Here is a 22,090-nt window from a genome sequence, read left to right on the forward strand (position 1 = left end):
AACAGGTGAAATTTTAGCAATAAAAAAAATCCTCGAGCGACAGTTATGATCATTGTAGCACTGTGATTCGTGGGGTAGGACTCATCTGTGTAAGGAGCCAAGAGTTGAATGGTCTGGATCTTGTTCATGCATGCTACATCTACGTGTACAAAGAAAGAGCGCTTGATTACTAAGATGTGTTAACAAATCTCTGCCCTTTCAATAAAGTTGCTCTCAACATTTTGATTTGGCTCGAGTCCAAACAGTTTGAGTTTTGAAATCGGATTTTCGAACGTTTCTCTTAACATGTTTTGATGCACTAGTTATCCAATATTATTCCCAGGTTCGTGTCTCTAGAAGTATACTCTAGTTGTTGGGAACAAAGTTATATAGATCTTTTATATCCTTGAGATAGCATTATGTCTTTTTTGTACCCCTATGTCAATTCAGATGCCAGTGGTAGGAGACTAGCTTGATAATCATGGTATTGCTTAGGGGCACCCTGCCAGGAACTTCCTACTTTTTGGTTAATTTTCTTACATTCCTTTACAGTGTGATTCTTGTTTCGCAGTTTTCCCCTCTTGTTCTTGCAATTATAATAATGTTGTCAAATGGCATATGCGATCCTGCACAACCCAAGGGGGTTGTGTGCTTATGCGATGGCATAATTGCATATACAATCGCACAACCTCCCAAATTTTTTTTCTTTTGAAAAGAATAAAAAATGGAAAATTGAAGGAAAAATGAATGTGTGTGTGTGTGCGAAAATACTATGAGTGTAGGGAATTGTTTTTTTTTAGTAGTTTAATTAGACTATTAGACTATAACAAGTGAACCAACTATTCCAATGAATGCATATACTTACAAATTTGAAAGAACAACATAGAAATTTTATTGATGTCATTTTAAGAGAGAATGTAAGTAATAGAGTGAGAGAGAGTAAGATGTTGGGAGAAGAGATCCCTTTCCAACCACACACAACAATATCAAAATCAAAAGAAGATAGAGAAAATATGCAAACCACAACATAGAGATTTATGTGGTTCCCTTTCGATACGTCCACAAATTCACACTGATCCACTATGCTCAAAGGCAAAAAACAAAGAATCAACTCCCAATACAATGACAACTATCTCTCATGACAAAATATATATTACCCCAAATGAACTATGGTTTACATGAAACACCATGTGAAATTACGAAATTACCCTCTGGGCCGGGGGCTACACCCATGAACCCCCAAGCAAGGGAGCTCATGGGAGCTCAGTGCAAAGCTCAATGCACTGGGAGCTCAGTGCTGGCCCACTATGACCCCTAGGGAGCTCAGTGCAAAGCTCAATCAGCAACAATGCTAGCTGGATGAATAGTGTGTCTCTGTCTCTGATGATCAAGCTCCACAAAGCCTAACAATCACCCACTGGGAGACTAATCATAGGCAACTCCACTGAATCTACTGCATCTGCAAAAGCCATGCCTCCCTAGAGAACTTGATGTGAATCTCCTCCTGGTCTTCAAGCTAAAGAAACCGAGCATGACTTTAGTTTCTCTATAGTAACCACCTTGGTCAACATATTTGCAAGGTTCTGACTTGTGTGAATCTTCTCCAAAGTAAATTGCCTATCTTCCAAAAGCGATCGTATGAAATGATATTTGATGTCTATATGTTTGGTCCTTGAATGGAAAGATGAGTTCTTTGCTAGATGAATTACACTTTGATTCTCACTGTACAACATACAATTTTCTTGCTTCTTACCCAACTCCTCCATGAGACCCTATAACCACACTATTTCCTTACAAGCCTTTGTTGCAGCAACATACTTTGCTTCTATCGTCGAGATGGTAACAATCTTCTATAGCTGTGAGACCCAACTAGCTCATGCACTGCCCAAAGTGAACACATACCTTGTAGTACTCTTTCTGCTATCAATATCCCCCACCAGATATGAATCAACATATCCTTGCAAACTTATTTCTGACCCTCTATAGCACAACACTGCATCAATAGTACCTTTCAAGTATCTGAGAATCTATTTGACAGCTTTCCAATGCTCTTTCCCTGCGTTGTTCATAAACCCACTGACAACTCCCATTGCATAAGTAAAATTTGGTCTTGTGCAAACCATGACGTATGTTAAGCTACTAATGGCCAAGGCACATGGAACCTTATCTATGTAGTCACGTTCTTCCTGTGTTACTGTGCCCTGTTCCTTTGGGAGTCTGAAGTGGCCTTCCAATGGAGTGCTAACTGGTTTAACAACTTTTATGTTGAATCGCTTGAGTATTTTTGCAACATATTTAGCCTGTGACAATTTCAATTTTTTGTTTCCTCTATCTCTGCTGATTCTCATATCAAGGATTTATTTTGCAGCACCCAAATCCTTCATTGAAAACTCCATAAACAATTATTCCTGGAGATTTGAAATCTCATGCATGCTTGACCCTGCAACAAGCACATCATCTACATATAAAAGAAGTATGAGATAAGAATTTTCAAGTTTCTTGAAATAACAATAGTGATCAACATGGCATCTCTTAAAGCTATTAATGGATATAAAACTGCCAAACTTCTTGTACCACCATCGTGGGGCCCGTTTCAAACCATATAAGCTCTTCTCGAGTTTACATACCATGTTTTCCTTGCCAGGCTCAACATGTCCATGTGGGTGATTCATGTAGATGCCTTCTTCAAGATTACCATGAAGAAAAGTTATTTTTACATCTAATTGTTCTAAATACAAATCCTCTACAACAACAATGCTTAGAACTGATGTGATAATAGAAATCTTAACAACAGGAGAAGATTTCAATGTAATCGATACCTACCTTCTGTTGAAAACCTTTCACAACCAACCTAGCCTTAATTCGCCTAGTACCGTCATGCTCTTCCTTCAATGTGTAAATCCATTTGTTATGCAAAGCTACCTCTCCCTTTGGATAATTGGACCAGGTCTCATGCATGGTTTGATATCAGAGAATCCATCTTATCATTCATAGCTTACTTCCACTTGTTCCTGGTCTCAACCTACAAAGCCTCTTCATAACATTCTAGTTCATCACTATCAGTTAGCAATAAATAATGCAGAGAAGGATAATAAGAGACTGTGGGTTTGCTAACCCTATATGATTTCTTCACATGAATAGGAGTCTGAGGTTCTGTTTGTAAATTTTTATCTTGAGGCCTTAAAACATCTTTATCAAGTATTTCATCAAGTTCTACGAACTAAATATGCTCAGTTTTCTCTTCTTACTATTCCAACTTATACTGATGTATGATAGTTTCATTAAATACCACATCCTTGCTCCTAATGATTTTTCGATTTTTAGTATCCCAAAATCGATAACCAAAATCATCAATGCGATATCCAATGATTGTGCACCTTTTGGACTTAGGATCAAGCTTGGTCCTATTTTCAGAATCAATATGGACATAAGAGATACAACAATATACCTTTAAATGGAACAAGCTTACCTCTTTTCTAGTCTATGCTTTATCTGGCAATCCACCATCCAAAGCAACTAAGAGCCCTCTATTAATCAAGTAAGATGTAGTATTTACGACATTTGTCCAAAATTGTTTAGGCAATCCAGCATGGATTTTCATGCACCTAGCTTGGAGTCCTTTTCTATGTCTTGATTTCATTAACAGTATAATCTCAAACTTGTTGTTGCAGTACTCTCCCCCATTATCTAATCTAAGAAACTTTAGCTTCAGACTTGTTTCATTCTTAACTAAAGCTTTCCATTTCTTGAACTCATCAAATACTTCTGATTTATGTTTCAAGAAATAAACCAATAATTTTCTAGTACCATCATCAATAAAGGTAACAAAATAAAGAGTCATTGAGAGACGATACCTTACATGGTCCTCACACATCGGTGTGAACTAGTTCCAACCCTTCCAACTTTGGAGTGCTTCCAACCTTCGAGAAGCTGACTTTCCTCTGTTTACCATTTTTTTCATATATACAATATTTGCAAAAGTCTAGATCAATAGATTTCATCTCTGCTAGCTTCCCTTTTGAAAGTAAAACCTTCATCTCTTTTTTACTCATGTGCTCAAGTTTGTGATTTTATATACGCGTCCACCCCTGATGATGTAACTGTAATAGAACTATTAGAGTCGAAATTCAAGCAAAGAGTGTGTTCTTTCTTACCTCGAGCAATTACCATAGCCCCCTTTATGATCTTCTACGAATCACTTGTGAAAGTCGTCATGTGTTTTGAATTTGTAAGCTAGCCAACCAAGATCAAATTTCTTTTCAGATTTGGAACATGCCTAACATCTTTCAACTTTAGCACTATACCATTTGACGAGTTTATCTGAACGTCCCCCTTTCCAACAATACAACAAGCTTCATCATCTCCTAGATAGTTTTTCCCGAGATTACCCTACACATAGTTATGAAGAACATCCACACTCGAAATACCCAAGAATCATTACAAGTATCGAAACAAAGAATTAAGGCATCCAAATTATTTTCTTCAGAGATGTTTGCAAAATATTTATCTCCCTGATTACCGTTTTTCTTGTAGTTTCTTTGGAGCTTTACAATCCCACTTCATGTGCCCCTTTTTGCTACAATTCCAGCAACCATCACCCTTTTGTTATGGATTCTTGGGTGATCTGTTCTTGATCTTGATTGACCATGGTTTTTGTTTCCTCTGTTTAGTGTTTTTTCTCTTCAGCATTCAGAGCATTTCCTAATGTTTCACTTAAAGATCCCAAGGCTTTCCTTCGAGATTCCTTACTTAGAATGAGGCCTACAATATCATCATATTTTAACTTTGCTGATCTAATAGAATTGCTCATGGCTACCACCAAATTGTTTTAGCTTTATGGTAACCTTAATAAGATAAAAAAAGCTCTGATTTCATCATCAACATCGAGCCCTATGGACTCTAACTGGCTTGTGACTGTGTTGATCTCATTAAGATGCTCTGCCATGTTTTCGCTATCAAACTCCTTCATATTGAACAACCTCTTCATTAGATGAACCTTGTTGGAAGTAGAGGGTTTTTCGTACATCCTTGCTAGGGCTGCCATCAAATCCTCTGTGGTCTTCTCCTTCAAGATGTTAAACGCAATAGATTTCGCCGGAGAAAGTCGAATCGTTCCCATGGCCTTTCTGTTGAGCACCTCCCATTCACTATCAAACACCTCTTGTTTCTTCAATTTTCCTCTAAGAGGAAGATAGAGATCCTTTTGGTAAAGGTAATCCTCCATCTAAATCTTCAAGAAGCCGAAGTTTGAACCATTAAACTTTTTAATCCTCTCATTTCCCTCTTTTGACATTGTTCCCATTCAAACCAATAGCTCTGATACCAGTTGTTGGGAGAAAAGATCCCTTCTCAACCACACACAACAATAAAAAAATCAAAAGAAAACGGAAAAAAGATGAAAACCACAACACATATTTATGTGGTTTCCTTTCGGTACATCTATGGATTCACACCGATCCATTATGCTCAAAGGAAAAAAAAAAAAAAAAACAAAGAAGCAACTCTCAATACAATGATGGCTCTCTCTCTCATAAAACAATATATATTACCCCAAACGAACTAGGGTTTAAAACACTGTGTGAAATTACAAAATTGTTCTCTAGATCGGGGGTGTAGCCCCCAGATCCCCAATCAATGGGGCGCTACCCCCTTGTGACCCCTAGCAAGCTCAACGCAAAGCTCAACCTACAACAATGCTAGTTGGATGAACATTACATATCTGATGATCAGGCTCCACAAAGCCTAACATAAAAGAGTTAAGAGACGAGAGCTTGAGAGACGAGAGTATTACAATGAGAGAGAGAGAGAGAGAGAGAGAGAGAGAGAGAGAGAGAGAGAGAGAGTAATATAACTGTGAAAATAAGGAGGTAGGAATGCCTATTTATGGGCAAAAAGTGAAATGAAGAAAAAAAAAGTCCGAATTGCTAGAACTCTAACCATTAACCATGGCTTATGTGGTTGCATACTTTTCTGTACGACCTCAAAAGCCCCGACTGCACTAACCGCATATGTCACCATGGCATATGCGGTTCACTGGTCCAAAATGACATATGCGGTCCATTGGTCCAAAATGGCATATGCGGCCCACTGGTCCAAAATGGCATATGCGATGGCATAAGCACTTATGCAATCATATATAACAACACTAGTTTGCTGGACATTATCTTCCTTTCACTAGGTTTTACAACTCAAAACCCGACAACTCCATGAGGGTGTGGGTCTTGAGTCAACTTTAATTCCTAATGACATTTTTTTTTTTTTTTTTTCTTTTGCATCCAATAAGTTTAGGCTGTTGTTCTCTGAATTTTGGGTTCATCAAGCGTTTGATCGGGTACTCGATCCAAGTTCCTGGATAATCTGTTGTCAGGTTTTAGATTAAACTGACTTACACTTGTTGGAGTTTTGACCTTGTCTAGTTGAGTCAGTTACTTTTTGGATACTAGAGTTTCATAACTGTATGCTGGAAATAGACTGACAGAGTCTGCATGAGCACTTGCTTGCAGAATATTGCCTGAATATTTGCAAAAAGAATCCTGTCAAATGATTTCATGATATTATATTTCCAAATCTGTGTTTCAGGTGAACTAAGAAGCTTGTATAGGTTAACTCCAATTGCTGTGCTTGGAGGTTCCTTCTTACCTGGTTTAGCTGGTCACAACATATCCGAGGCTGCAGCAGCTGGTTGTGCTGTTTTGACTGGTAATTCTTTTTCATGCTGCATGCTTATCAGCTGAACAAATTGTATGTTTTTTCTGTTGTGGAGTGCAATGAGTATCATTCTTTTTGTCTTTTTCTTATTTCCTTTTTGGCTAATTTCCAGGTCCTTATGTTGGGCACTTCTCTCATATGGTACTAGAAATGCAACAATTGAATCATTTGTCTGTTATGCAGGTAAGAAGAGACTCCAATGCCTGATTTTCTTTTCCAGAAAATACTTGATTTGCTTACACCTTTTTTCCATTTCAGATTTGCAAGAGCAGTGCTCGAAATATCGGTATCACGTTATGTATTGCACCCTTGGGATACAGATACGTATCAGTGATCGCATGGGATATATCGGTTGCGTCGCGTAATATATCATTGTTATTGGAAACATGGGGAAATATTGGGAAATTGGTTGAATTTTTCAATTAAACTTCTATGATTGTTAAAAAAGACATCAATACACACTTACAAATCAAAACATTACAAACAACAAGTGCATATAATAGGTTTTCTTTGTATGGGGTCTTATCTATACGTCGTCTAACTGAATTGATGCAAGTATATTCAAAGTCTATTCATATAATTTATAAATGTAAGAAGACATGTGGAAACACAAGAAATACATTCAAAAGCAAAAGAAGAATCACTAGATACATGTTTAATTTTATGTTTGGACATATAGATTGCAACTGATTTGCGAGAAATTGGTAGATTTTTTTTTTTTTTCCAATTTCCTGCAACTTGGCCCATCTCCTCCAAACCTTGAAATTGAAGCTCCCAAGAACATGAAAAATCATGGATTTGTAACAATTTGACACCGATTTAACATGATTTATAGTAAAAAATGATCAAAAATCGAAAATGCTCACCGGATCGAACATGTGGGATATATCCGACTCCTCGTGCATTTTATATCGCCAGTGTTTTAAGTATCGACGATATTGGCCGATATATCCCACGATATATCTTGTATCCCACTTTTGCGATACGAAAAGCACAAGTTGTGAGTATGTTTCACATGTTCGATCCGTTGAGCATTTTTTATTTTCAATCCTCTTTTTTTTTTGGCAAATCATGTTAAATCAGTGTCAAATTGTTAGCATGAAAAAATCATATATTGGGAGATACAAATTCAAGATTTGGAGGATTAAATTTTCCAATTTCTTGCAAATCGGTTGCAAATTTGTGTCCAAACATAAAATCAAACATGTATGTAACCTTATCTAGTGATTCTTCTTTTGCTTTTCAATGTATTGCTTGTATTTCCACACATGATGGGGACATCCCGCGCACGTCGTCCACACGTGCACGCACACCACCCTCCCTACGCTCGTACGCTAGAAGGAGGGCCCCACCGTTGATCTGGATCGATGACAACGTTCAAGGAGGGCTTCCTAGTTAGAAGATGAAGTTTTGATTCAAAAGAGGGCCGGTTAGTCAAGAAAAACCCATCATGAGATCTCATAATCGTGGCCCACTAGTCAGATTGATTTCATATTTTAGTTTTTGCTTATTAATGTTATTTAGAACATTTTGGACACTTTAAATTTCTTTTATTAGTTTTTATTTTGGTTTACTTCATCGCCAAGTAATAGGTTGCGCACATGGTGCGAGTTTTGAGGTATAGGTTTTTTTTTTTTTTTTTTTTTTTTTTTTTTTTTTTATAAATATGCACCCCTTGTAGTTTTTTTCATTGATTGAAGATTAATAAAAATTCTGCATTTTCCTACTCTTTGAGTTGTGAAGCCTAATTGGGTGTGAAGCCCTCCCTTCATCGAAGGGTTAACTATCGTGGTGCGAAACCACATATCCCAATTTGCCCCCAACCATCGCCATCTCTACTACCCATCTTCTACCATCCCTTCTTCTCATCTCACCCCATCATTTACACTTCGAATCAATCATCTATTGCAGCAATTCTCCTCTCCACATCAGAATTTCAGAATCTGGCCCTACAGGAGGGCTAAAACTTTGACGGAGCACTACGCACAAGCCGTACATCGGATCGAGCTGAGATTTAAGGGTTTTGGAGTTCATCCTTGGCCGACCAGGGCCAAGGTGGCCTTTTTCTGAATAGTAGGCCCCACACACATGCAGCCGAGATCATGCGCACGTGCGTTTGGGCCATTGTTGTTTTCCAGGTGTGCAGTACTTCTCTGGTTCATCTCTCTCCTCTCTTTCACTCCGCTTTCACCCAAAATCTCTAAACCTAACCCTAAATTACTCAAATCTCCAATTTTATGCTCATTTTCTTACCCTAGGGTTCCTTGATTTGAAATTGGTGAATCTCTTGGATTAGAGACTTATTACTATGCATGTGTGGATGATTATTTCTTATCTTTAAGTATCGTTTGGTTCATAATTTTATTGATCCAACCCTATCATGTGTAGGCCTGGACCCGCATAGATTCCCCTTAATTGAATGTTTGGACTTTCATGTGGGATATGGAATTTGTGTAATTGTTTCTGAACTAACGTGATCTTAAGCCTGAAATCTCGCATATCATATCTGATTTTCATGTCCTGCATTAAATTTGGTATCAGAGCCTAGGGTTCTTGTAGGGGAATTCATTACATGTTTAGGGTTTGGTTGTTTATGTCCATTGCGCATCAATTCTCATCATATATGGTTGTTTAGCGGTCCATAAACCCTGACATAAGCTACTGAAATTTTCTGTTATCCCCTTGAATTGTTTTAGAAATTAACTTAGCTTTCTATTTCTAGGTTTAGAAACTTTCCTTTTCTGTTTTTTAGAAACTAATTTTTAAAAAACTTTCTTAATCTGTTTTTAGAAACTAATTTCCTTTCCTTTTTCTTTTTTAGAAACTAGTTTACTTTCCTTTTTTCTTTTTTAGAAACTAACTTTCTATTTTTAGAAACTTTCCTTTTTCTTTTTTTAGAAACTTTCCTTTTTCGTTTTTAGAAACTTTCCTTTTTCGTTTTTAGAAACTAGGTTGCTTTTTTTTAGAAAGTTTCCTAATTTATTTTTTTAGAAACTTTCCTAATTTGTTTTTTTTTTTTTTAGAAACTTTCCTTTTTGATTTTTAGAAACTAGGTTGCTTTTTTTTTTTTTTTTAGAAACTTTACTAACTTGTTTAAAAAAAAAACTTTCCTTTTTCGTTTTTAAGAACTAGGTTGTTTCTTATTTTATTTTATTATTATTATTTTTTTAAAAAAAACCTTATATTTTGACAACTATATTGCTGAATTTTGGTTGGCACCCTACACTAAACATGGAACAATTGCAAGAGTCACTAAACAAGCTTTCTCAAAAGTTGGAGTTTATGATTAAGCGCTTGGAAATGGACCAATGCTTTGAACAACTTGATGTACACATTACCCGACTAAAGACCATCGCCAAGACAAACCCCACCATTGGGGTAGATGTCCAATCTCAGGCAGGTGGCCTGAAGGATAGACAAATGAATGGAGTTGGTCAAGGAATCAATTATGGGTGTGTACTCGTGCACCCACCCTATGAGAGACATCAAGACCACTATTTTGAGGGGTACAACATGTGCGGCCTTATGGCTGGAGAGAGTGCACCAGAGGCTAGTGTAGATTTACCCACTAAGGTCATTCCAGTAATGGATGAGTTACGTGATGTCTTTCCTGATGATCTATCGGATGAGTCTCCCCCTAGGAGGGATATAGAGCATACAAGAACATGGGACACCGTAATACCTACAGCCGAGTTTGCGTTTAATAATTTTGTCGATAGGTCCACAGGTCTTAGTCCTTATGAAGTCGTTATTGTTTATAAACCTGGGAAACCTATTGATCTTGTCCCTATGTCACTGTCACATATGGTCTCAGAGCCTGCAGAGTCTTTTGCGCATCACATTCATTCATAGCATTAAGAAATCAGGAAGAAGATCACTAATAGTAATGAACATTACAAATTTTCTGCAAACCAACATAAACGTTTCAAAGAATTCAATATTGGGGACTGTGATAGTCCGCATCTGGCCCGATCGGTACCCTTCGGGTGCAGTTCATAAGTTACACGCGCATAGCGCTGGACCCTTCAAAATTATAAAACGAAAAGGTCTCAATGCATATGAGGTAGATCTTCCACCTTCTATGGGAATTAGTTCCACATTCAACATGGAGGATCTAGTTACTTTTCAGGGGAACACTGATATTTTGTCTGGCTCTTCGCCTACCCGTCCTCATTCCTCATATTTATCCCTTGAACCATGGCCCCTTCCCGACCCATTTTCCCAGCCTCTACCTCTCACACCCACTCTCCTTGACCTTTCTTCCCAGCCTCTACCTCACTTACCTACCATTCCCGACCCATTTTCCCAGCCTCTACGTCTCATAATTACCCGTCCCGACCCATTTTTCCAGCCTCTACCTCTCATACCTACCCCATTTTCTCAACCTCTACCTCTCATACCTACCCTTCCCGACCCATTTTCCCTGCCTCTACGTCCCATACCCACTCGTCCTGACCCATTTTCGTAGCCTCTACCTCTCGTACCTAACCTTCACACACCTAGAGCGAAAATAGATGATATCCTAGACCATCAGATAGTTTCAACGTCGGATGGCGGGTTTCAGAAGTACCTGATCAAGTGAAAGTCCCGTTCAGCTTCAACCAATACGTGGCTCGTTGAGGAGGAGCTTTAAAGACTTGATCCTTACATCTCGGAGCGGTTCAGGAGTTTTATTTTACTAGTGGCGAAATCGTCACAGCTAGGGAGAATTGATGGGGACATCCCGCGAACGTCGTCTACACGTGCACGCACACCACCCTCCCTACGCTCGTACGCTGGAAGGAGGGCCCCACCGTTGATTTGGATCGATGGCGACGTCCAAGGAGGGCTTCCTAGTTAGAAGACGAAGTTTTGATTCAAAAGAGTGGGCCCGTTAGTCAAGAAAAGCTCATCATGGGATCTCATAATCGTGGTCCACTAGTCAGATTGATTTCATATTTTAGGTCTTGCTTATTATTGTTATTTAAAACATTATGAACGCTTTAGATTTCTTTTATTAGTTTTTATTTTGGTTTACTTCATCGCCAAGTAATAGGTTGGGCACATGGCCCGAGTTTTGGGGTATAGGTTTTTTTATAAATGGGCACCCCTTGTAGCTTTTTTCATTGATTGAAGATTAATAAAAATTTTGCGTTTTCCTACTCTCTGAGTTGTGAAGCCTAATTGGGTGCGAAGCCCTCCCTTCATCGAAGGGTTAACTGCCGTGGTACGAAGCCACATATATCCCGATTTGCCCCCAACCATTGCCATCTCTACTACCCTTCTTCTACCATCCCCTTTTCTCATCTCACCTCATCATCTACACTTCGAATCAATCATCTATTGCAGCAATTCTCCTCCCCACATCAGAATTTCAGAATCTGGCCATACAGGAGGGCTAAAACTTCGACGGAGCACCATGCACAAACTGTACATCGGATCGAGCTGAGATTTAGGGGTTTTGGAGTGCATCCCTGGTCGACCAGGGCCAAGGTGGCCTTTTTCTGAGTAGTGGGCCCCACACACGTGCAGCCGAGATCATACGCACGTGCGTTTGGACCATTGTTGTCGTCCAGGCGTGCGGTACTTTTCTGACTTGTCTCTCTCCTCTCTTTCACTCTGCTTTCACCCAAAATCCTTAAACCTAACCCTAAATTACTCAAGTCTCCAATTTTATGCTCATTTTCTTACCTTAGGGTTCCTTGATTTGAAATTGGTGAATCCTTTGGATTAGGGATTGATTACTATGCATGTGTGGATGATTATTTCTTATCTTTGAGTATCGTTTGGTTTATAATTTTATTGATCCAACCCTATCATGTGTAGGCCTGGACCCACATAGATTCCCCTTAATTGAATGTTTGGACTTTCATGTGGGATATTGAATTTGTGTAATTGTTTCTGAACTAACGTGATCTTAAGCCTGAAATCTCGCATATCTTATCTGATTTTCATGTCTTGCATCAACACGTCTACTTACAATTCAGTTAGATGGTGCATAAGTTAGGACTCTATACAAAGAAAACCTTTATGTGCTTTTTTTTTTTTTTAATGTTTTGATTTATAAGTGTGTATTGATGTCTTTTTTAACAATCACTAAAGCTTCATTGAAAAATTCGAGCAATTTCCCAATGTTTCCCCATGTTTCCAACAATAACGATACATTACACGATACAACCAATATATCTCATGCGACAATCAATACGTATCCGTATCCCAAGGGTGCGATACATAACGCGATACCAATATTTCGAACACTGCATATCGCACAAGTGGGATCCGAGATATATCGTGGGATATATCAGCTTATATTGTCAATACTTAAAACACTGTGTAAGAGTACAGTTTTGTACCATTTCAGATCCCAAAACTGAAACAGGGTGTGAGTGTAGATATCAATTCCCTACAATTATAATCTATGAAACCTTCTCCCATATATACTGATAAAAAAGTGACCCCAAATAACGTGGCCTAGGTTATGATGATGATCATGAAATACTAATGAATCCCTGAACTCAAAAAGGGAAGAAAGTGAAACAACCATAAAGGCAATGGATTGGATTGACGATGCAAATAGATGGACTGGAGATGGCTTCTTTAGGTCCAGTTTGGATGCAATGGCAAATATTGTTCTGGAGCCATTTGTGGGTGACCAAATGCAGTCACTAAGAAAAACAGCAATTGGGAAGCAGGATTTGTGCCATGGGTAGTTTCCAAGTTTCCATCAGACTAAGTTGTCTCCTGCTGGGGGTGTCATTCTGTTGGCAGCTAAATATAATTTTTTTTTATTGGTTATATAATTCAACGCTATTTTGGAAAACTGCCCTATTTGCTTTCCAGCAAATAGGGTAACATCTTGTTGAAAGCCTTAGCTAACACATTCATTACAGAGTTGGACTTTATTGTCATGTCTAAATACATCTAAAAGAGATAAAGCTTTTTTCTTAATAGCCTTGACTAAACAAGCCCACTTAACAGTATTTGGTGGCGTCCTCATTTTTCGGACACAACTCCTGTAATAGGCATGTTTATTCCTCAAATCTGTCTACATGACTTAAAGTGGGTTCCAAGGATATATTCATGGAGAGAAAAGCAGGGTGCACTGCATCTCATCTCCCTCGAATGGCGGAAATACCCCAGATTTTTTATTTTATTTTTGTTCGAACTTCCAACAAGGAATATTCAATCGTTCTTATAAGCTCAATATGTTATGCAATTGCATCGTTGAATCAGTCAACTAAATATGTCATCCATCCTTTGATTGATTTATTTATTTTTGCCACAAATTTTATCATGAATCCCTGTCCAAGTTAGCAAAACTCTGTTTTAGACTCCATATTTTTGAAGAAAACTTGTATAATTAATTGAACATTTAAAACTTTGCATATTTTAGAAGGTGAAGGGAAAAAAAAAAAAACACTTTTTCTTTAGTAAGCCAAGTTAAACATGTTTTTTCAATAAAAATATGAGATCGGTGGTCACCACTCATTGATAAAATTCAGTGGAAGGTGGAAATCTTTATGAAGCTGGATTAATTTATATGAGGATTACTTGAAAAGGAAGGCTTTGGAAGAGGCAAAGAACACCTTTTGACTATTTATATACATTATTTTTCATATATATATATAGTCATTCTAATTTATTATTATTATTTTGAAACGTAAATAATATAGCTCAGCATGTCCTTCTAATTGTTCTATTAAGGTTTTTTTAAACCTTATTTATATACAATATATACACAGATTCATGCAAATATATAGTTTTTTTTTTTTTTTTTTTCACTCTATGTTTTTTAGGCCAAACCTATTAAACCCATGCTTTTCATTCTCTGAATTTTTGGCATTTCCTTTTGTGTCTTTTGACTGATTTTTTTACCATATTTTTGACAATTGAGATTGAATTGAACACTATCACTTCCCATAGCCCCTTTTTTTTCTTAGCTTTTTTGTTTTTGTTTTTGTTTTTTTTTTTTTTTTTTTTTTTTTTATATGTTTTTGTTTTTGTTTTGTTTTTTGTTTTTTTTGTTTTTTTTTTGTTTTTTTTTTTTTTTCGATTGCCATTTTGCTAACTATGATCCTGATGTGTAGAACAAGATTTATGTAGCTGACCCCAATTAGTTTAGATAAGCCTTAGCCGCTAGGTGGTGATGATGATGTATTAAGAAAGTGAAGTGAGTTTTCTTTTTCTATTGTTAAAATGATTCCTCCCCGAGGCTTCTCTTTTGTTGAGGAATTTTGTCAAGTCTCTAAAGTTGTTTGTAATTTTCCAAGAAAAAACCAGGTTTTGCAGAAATCACAATACAGGTATTCATTCAAGGCCTGTTTCGATTGCGAATTACAGTGGTAATGTAAAGTCTAATGATTATCTCTCACAGTGGCTGTCTCCTGAAATCATCTGAAACCAGCCGTCAAATACACCTGATTGCTTATGGGAGGAAGAGGGTGTGTGAAACCGTGGCAACTGGTTTCAGATGACTGGTTATGTTAGTGGGCTAGGCAGTAAAAGTAGGAAAAAAAAAAAAAAGGTGCTCCACCTACTTTGAAAATGTGAACACCATCCATCTGTTTGGATATCAACGACAAGAGGGTGAATTCGTACCCATTCACATTTACGCCTTTCATGTACTTGACAAGGACAAATGTTTTCATCGACATAAACCACATCTCCAAACGGAATGACAATATTACAAACCAGCATTATGGCAGACTCCTAGAGTACGTTGGACCATATTGTATATATTAGATGTAAGGATTGTCTGGGTGTGGACACTGCATGGTGGAACACGTACGGAGAAAGTCTTTATATTTCACACACCCACCAACTATGTGGATGATGATAACATAACAAAATTTCCAGAGCTTTCCTGTGAACAGGCCGCGGCTAGCTAATCACAAAATAAGTAGACAGCAACTTAAGATAACAGCCCATGAGGGCACCCTCCAATGAAACCCAGCAAGGAAACACCAAAAAAGAGTATGATGATTTCCTCTCGTGGGAGAGAAAACTGATCTCTGTTTATGTTGAATATGCGGCCTTGGCCATTGAAGATCACTCCACGGCCTTGCACCAGCAAGGGAAATGGAGATAGAGAGGAAGACGAATAGTCGTGTTAAGAAATGGGCAGGTGGTGTATTTAATGAGGGCTGGATGCATATTTAAGGCCATGCGCCAGCAGACCACCTTTTATTTGAATGATCATTTCGAAAAGCAGTGTATCGCAACAAAATCCAGCAATAGGAGGGCTGTGAATATCTCAATTACACTAACACACTGTCAGTGTAAACCGGTGACGGATTCATATTTTATTGATTTTTTCCCAAACGGTGTCATAGTGAAATAGATTACACTTTTACATTACATTACTGCCTTAAATCGCAATCCAAGCAGTCCCCAAGTGAAATTGACCCAGCCTAGCTGCACATCATCTTGTCAATTCTGCACGTAGAATCTTATCCATTGCCTTGATGGACAAAATAGGGATTTTTGGTGAAACTCTGATCTGTTTTACAAATTTGCAAGTCAAAGTTTGCCCTTTTTTGTTCTTACTTTTACTGCACCAATCATCTATTTAAAATGGAATAAATAATTGGTTGCAACAATTACGAAATCGGAATAATAGAAGCATGGAGTTAAATAGATGACAAAGTTAGTTGGGATAAAGCTTCGACTATGATGATTGTAAAATAGATGAAAAGGTTAAAAGACATTCTTTTCAATTTATTGAATACAAAAAGGATAAAATCAAGATGGTAAAAGAACATTTTTTATTTTTTATTTTTTTTGGGAGCAAGCATCATAAGATATCTAGTATGATTTTAAACAGAATAAGAAATGTGACTACAAACAAATTTTCTGGAAATTATTTTTTATGTTACCCAGAATTGAATCTACAGGCCAAAAATAAAAAATAAAAATACACAAAACAAAACAAAACAAAACAAATGGATTGTTCTTCAGTATGAATATATACTTGACCCATTTATGAAAATGTTTCTTATAGATGTTTTTTTCAATATGTACATGTATTTAACACATTTATGAAAATGGTTCTTCTTAACAAACATATTCTCTCTATGAAAGAAATTTCTAACAGAATACCAGGTAAGGCATTTCTGTGCTGAAAAATGGAAAAGCATCAGACTTTTCTGTCCATCTTGCCTACCGTAATGTTTTCCTGGAATACTGACAAAACAATCTTGAAGAAGTTAGATGAAAGTCCAAAGTTACTAAAGAAAGTGGCTGACTATGCTGAATGAACATGTACTGGAGTATCAAAATCCAATAACGGTATAGGGTGTTGAATGCACCAAACCTTGAAAAATGGGATTTGTGGATTTTGCAGTATATTTTAATTAATTTTTAAAGATAATGTTTATAAAATAAAAAGGTCCCTTTCTAGTAGAGGATGATAAATTCTTCATTAATAAATTTTCCCTTTTTGAACAAGGACTTATATTGTCTGATTTATTTCTCATGTGCAATTGTGTCATCACACCATGATCAGGTATATAGGTCATGTGTAAGTGGGTACATGCATGCAATCCTTTGGAGCACTGTGGTTGTTGCCCAAGAATCCATAGGTTGGTCCGTGTCTTATTCTTCTAATGTGTGACCTGCCTTATACTTAGAAGAATCCATTTGCCATAGATGAACACTATCCTGAAAGACAGGATTCTTGCCCATTCAGCAAAGACACTATATAAAACTCTTCAGGTTTCCAAACTTGCCCATTTCAGGTATTCAACCCAAAATCCAGTCGAGTCAGTCTAAAACTTGTTGAGTTTGTTATGGGACAGATTCTTGCCAATTTACAACTGATTTTATTTCTAAGCAATCCAATTTTGATTAGGAAGTCTCTAAACATTGAGTGGAATTATTATTCTATTGAAAGTGCTTTGTAATGAAAGTATTCCTACATAAATGTAGGTGGTATCTTGTATTTTTCTGGGAAAGAGGATCGACAGTGGGATTTATCAAAAGAAAAGAAATGAACAAAAGGTTGATAGCGGGACTCTAATGTTTGACCAAGTAGAGATTTAGTATTAAGATTGATCTTACCTTCCATTAGCAAACCCTTTAGAATGGTTAATAAATTGTGTTATAGAATAATGCCGCACCTTCATGGGGACATTAGCAACATCTCAGAAGCTTTTAACGAATGCATCAGGGAGTCAATGATTGATCTGGACTTTCCAATCCTTCCATGCCACTATTGGTAGGCCATTATGGAACATAGCACTGATCGGATGATCCTTACCATCTGAATAATAGCATGGAAAAAAGGACAGTTGAGATGTAGCAGAGAGAAAACATCCAAGGACCATCTTGGAACATCTAGGCCCCACCATGGATTGCTTCTTCCAAATAAGCACTTTGGTTAGATGATGCTAACCATCTGAAGTGTGGCTTGTAAGAAAACAAACGGTTATAACAAAATGTAGGCGGTATGTAAAGCATTCAATCTGTAAAAAAGATCGGCCCTAGCATAAAGAACAAACGATGTAAAAAATAGGCTGAGCTACTCACTGTGTGGGCCGCACCATAGAAAACAATGGACAGTTGCAGCCATAGAATTGACACAAAGTATATGTGGCCCACCTGATGAGTGGTCAGCCTGATTTTCTTGGTCCCTGATATTTGTGGTGGGACCAACCTTTTGGTCTAACTTGCTACTTCTGCAATATATTCCTAGAGGACTGAATGTGACTATCATCAACAGGTCTCTTCAAAAGAGCTAATGGGAGCCCTCAACATGCTCCTTGGTAATGCTGAAGCATTGGAAGCGCATCGCCTGGCTGCAAAACAAGCATTTTTGGCCTTGTCCAGTGGGGTTGTCAGAAATGTTTGGAATCTCATCGATGCCCATGTCTTGAAAGGGCTTCTCGGAAACTAGAGCAAGTTTCATGGGGCAACAAGCATTTTTTATGTAAATATTGACTTGGAAGTGGTTCTCTTTCAGCAAAGCCGACTGCAGGTATGGCCCTTCCATGGTATGAGCCATCAGTCATACATGTGTGGTTCTTAAAACAGCCCATTCTGGCATTACCACCACACAAATGTAAAGAGATAATATCTCTTCCTCATTTCACTTCTTCTTTTGTTATGTTTCTTTTCCTCTCTTCTCCGAAAGTACGCCTAGCCAAGATTCGGCCATGGACTAGTCTCATCAGGTCAAAAGCCAAGCCCGCGGAAATGTGATTTCCTCCAGTCCATCCGGGTGATTGGCCAGGCCATTGCACAGCCCGGTTTGAAGCCTGCCACCTATTCCTCTGTAAAATCCAGCTGGCCCTTTTGGTTTTTTCCACAACTCCCTCACATTTCTTCATTTTTGTCTTCTTTTGCTCCCATTTTGGCTAAGGTAAGATATGCCATTTTGTTGTCCTTTTGGACACATGTTACTTGGCCCCATCCGAGCCATTGGATTGATTCATTATCCCTCTTTCATTCATGTACAGCTTGATCTTGATGGCAAAAAGGGGATCCTTGGTGTTGATGCCATGAGGGGCCTTTTGTTTTGGCAGACCATCCCTATGAAGGTGGGCCCTCCACTAGCCATCTGGACTGCTGGATTTTTCGATCCTTTCATTTGGGAGGTTAATCTCAAGTTGTGAGGGCGAGCCCCACTAGCCCTGCTCTATCCCTGCTTGATTATCAAAACCTTGTGGTCTTTGTTAAGAACCCTTCTTATGACTTCCTTTCCTCTGCAATTCCACCCCATGGCCTACTATTCATCACCAGATATTGCAGAGTCTGATGCCTTTGCTGACTTTTCGCTCTGTTGGGCCATTCTTGACGATCACAAAGCGAATAAGTGGTATTTTGGGGAGCACTTATTCTGGCAGCTGACCGGCACCCATAGGGTTCCCTTGATGCCTCCCTGGGACCAAACTGGGCCATCATCCCAAATCAGGAGTTCTTTGCGGTGGCCACAGGAGTCTGCAATTTCATCATTGTAAACAAGGACTATACTACCTAGTATGCTCGATTCGGGACAAGCTGTATTTTGGACACGGTTCATGCTTTCTGTGGGTTCTGATTTGCAAGTGGTGATGTGGTGAATTGGACTGCTAGGGTGTTGGGAACCCTTCCTGCATGCCATGGGTCCACTGAGCACTCGAAAAGTGGCTTGCAGTCAAGTGGTTGCCAGTTCACACTTTCAAGTTTCAGCCACGACACTCTTGCCTGAAGTGGTTGCATCGATGCAATGAAGATTTGACTGAGAGTGAGCTAGTTGACTTTCACGAGCTGGGTTTCTGGGAGGTCTTGCACTTGTGTTTGGGTGAGCCTTGATTGGTGCATGTTGGGTGCTGCTTCGTACCACTGGGTCCTGGCCTTGAATCTCTTTGCATTTAACAACGTGGAGCTCGATCCATCTCTCGGGTAGTTTTCTGATTGACTAGCCTCTTGCTGCGCCGGGATTCTTTTTTTTTTTTTTTTTTTTGGTGGTTCCCATCGGTGCACGTGGTTAGAGAGGCTGATTTGCACTAGTTCTTCGGTATTCAGGTGACCTTGCCGACTTTGGGTTGTGCTGGAGGCGCTTTGCCTTTTTACCCTCAACATGTTGTATGATGGTTTCTCTGTCAATCGAGGAACTTCTTGGTCCTTACGCATTGTATATTGTCAGAACACCCTGATATTTTGCATTCTGGCTGACTTGTTATTTTCAGGCTGGCGCTGACCTTTGGTTTTGACCTCGTTTGAGGCACTCCAACACATTATCTACTGGCAGAGCATCATGCCCCTTGTGTTGGCCAAGACTCTCCATGGCCTGACCATGTGCATAGGTCACACACATACCCGTTGAGGCTACTATACATTCCTCCAAGTTATTTCCTTCTATCCCTGTCCATTTTGAATTTGCATATGTTAATGTTTGCTCCTTTCGGGCCTGACTTTAGGAGCACCTAGGTATGATATCTCTCCTCTCCTGGTTACATTCATTGCTCAGACATCCTCCTCGTGCTGGCCAGTGAGGGCTTGTATTGTGGCATGTTCTCCAGGCTTCAGAGCTGAGAGGTTCATTGAGACACTCCATGGTTACATCGGTTTCTCATGATTTGTGCTGCGGATCACACATTGCTCTTGCTGGTGGGGTTTCAGGGTACTTTTTGTACCACTTGATTTAGTTCCTACATCAGTTTGAATATCTGCAGGATGTTCTCCTCTTCGCTTACTCAGGTATTGGTCATCCCGTCATTCCATGGTGCACTCATTGCCTTCGCAGCAGGGTGTCTGTCTGGACTGACTGCCTCGATGAGGTAGCCCTCAACTTGGAGTTATTCCCTGGCGATGGAGGTGTATCATCATTGAGTTGCTGCACCAGTGGTAGTCCAAAATCTTCAGGGGTGGCAGCTGATCCGTGACAGTGAGGTAATTGATACAATGGGTACCACCTCGTCCTTGCCTTCCAACCTGGCTGCCATGACTGAGTCTTACTAGGCTTTCGAGGAGTGTTCTTTTGTGGACCCTAACTTCTTGGTGGCTACACATGGCCACCTCCCTTCCTAGATATCCTGCTTGCGACGCACTTGTAATGATCAGGCGGCGCAAATTGCCTACATGAGGTGCAAGGGAGACAACTCAACTTTCAGTTCTAGCTGGATGAGTTTCGTTACCTGTGGGAAGAGAACGAGAAGCTTAGGCACAAAATGGAGGAGTTAAGAGTGTGAGGAGAGAGGTTCACCATTGTCATTTGGAGAGGGTCCAGATGAAATGCGCTCATGAGTGGCGTCAAAGGCTGGACGAGGGTCTTTGTAGGGATTGAAGGTTTTCTTTATTTTTGTACTGAAGTCATATGTGCGTTCACACTTTATTTTATTATGCATAAGAGATGTAAGGCTTTTATTAAGCTTGAAATTAAAAACTTTTTCAAAGTGCTTGTCTGCATGCATGAATTTTGGATTTGCGGCGTCTATAGGTGCAGGAATTGAACATTTGACTTAACCGGATGCCATGCTCGATGGTGCGCAGTGGTATCCCACCACTAGAGCTGGGTAGAGTCGGAAAGAAACCTTTAACCGTGATTGCCATCTTTTACACTTGGATCCTTGCGTCACTTGAATTTTCCTTTACCTGCTTTTCCTTTTTCTTTTGTTCTCGCCATTGTTGCTTATAGCATCTTTTTGGGTGTTCACTGTCCAGTTTACCCTTCATTTTTTTTTCCATAGTGCCGTCTTGGGTTTTCACCACATCCCGAGTGTCTGATCTTGTTTGTTCCTTGTCAGCTATTCCTTTTTTTCCGCCTAGCACCCTTTTGAGTATTCACTAGCTCCATTGCATGCCTGCTATTTTTACTGCAGTTGCCCTTTCGGGTACTTAACTTGTCCACTTTTCTCAAACATGCTCTCATTTCTTTGGAATTTTCTGTGTAGTGATGAAAAAAAATTGGTGGCTAGGTTCCATCATTGTTGGCCGATTAGCGGCC

General features: G+C 38.9%; 1 protein-coding gene across 7 annotated transcripts in view; it reads left to right on the top strand.

Moving 5' to 3' along the window:
• Positions 1 to 21,539, top strand: part of LOC131251867 (probable 3-deoxy-D-manno-octulosonic acid transferase, mitochondrial) — an 87,697-nt gene extending 66,158 nt beyond the window's left edge. For 2 of the 7 annotated variants that reach the window (XM_058252889.1, XM_058252863.1), the window contains exons 10-13: positions 6,559 to 6,678; positions 6,800 to 6,870; positions 18,386 to 20,574; positions 20,667 to 21,539. In XM_058252889.1, the coding sequence (XP_058108872.1) occupies positions 6,559 to 6,678; positions 6,800 to 6,870; positions 18,386 to 18,559 (365 nt within the window). In that variant the 3' untranslated portion in view covers positions 18,560 to 20,574; positions 20,667 to 21,539. Of the gene's footprint in view, positions 1 to 6,558; positions 6,679 to 6,799; positions 6,871 to 18,360; positions 20,575 to 20,666 lie in introns of those variants that run through there. The other 5 variants (XM_058252877.1, XM_058252883.1, XM_058252870.1 and 2 more) reach the window with 5 other exon arrangements.
• Positions 21,540 to 22,090: the final 551 nt, after the last annotated feature.

This window comes from Magnolia sinica, chromosome 1 (genome assembly GCF_029962835.1).
Source record: "Magnolia sinica isolate HGM2019 chromosome 1, MsV1, whole genome shotgun sequence".
NCBI classification, from domain to species: Eukaryota; Viridiplantae; Streptophyta; class Magnoliopsida; order Magnoliales; family Magnoliaceae; genus Magnolia; species Magnolia sinica.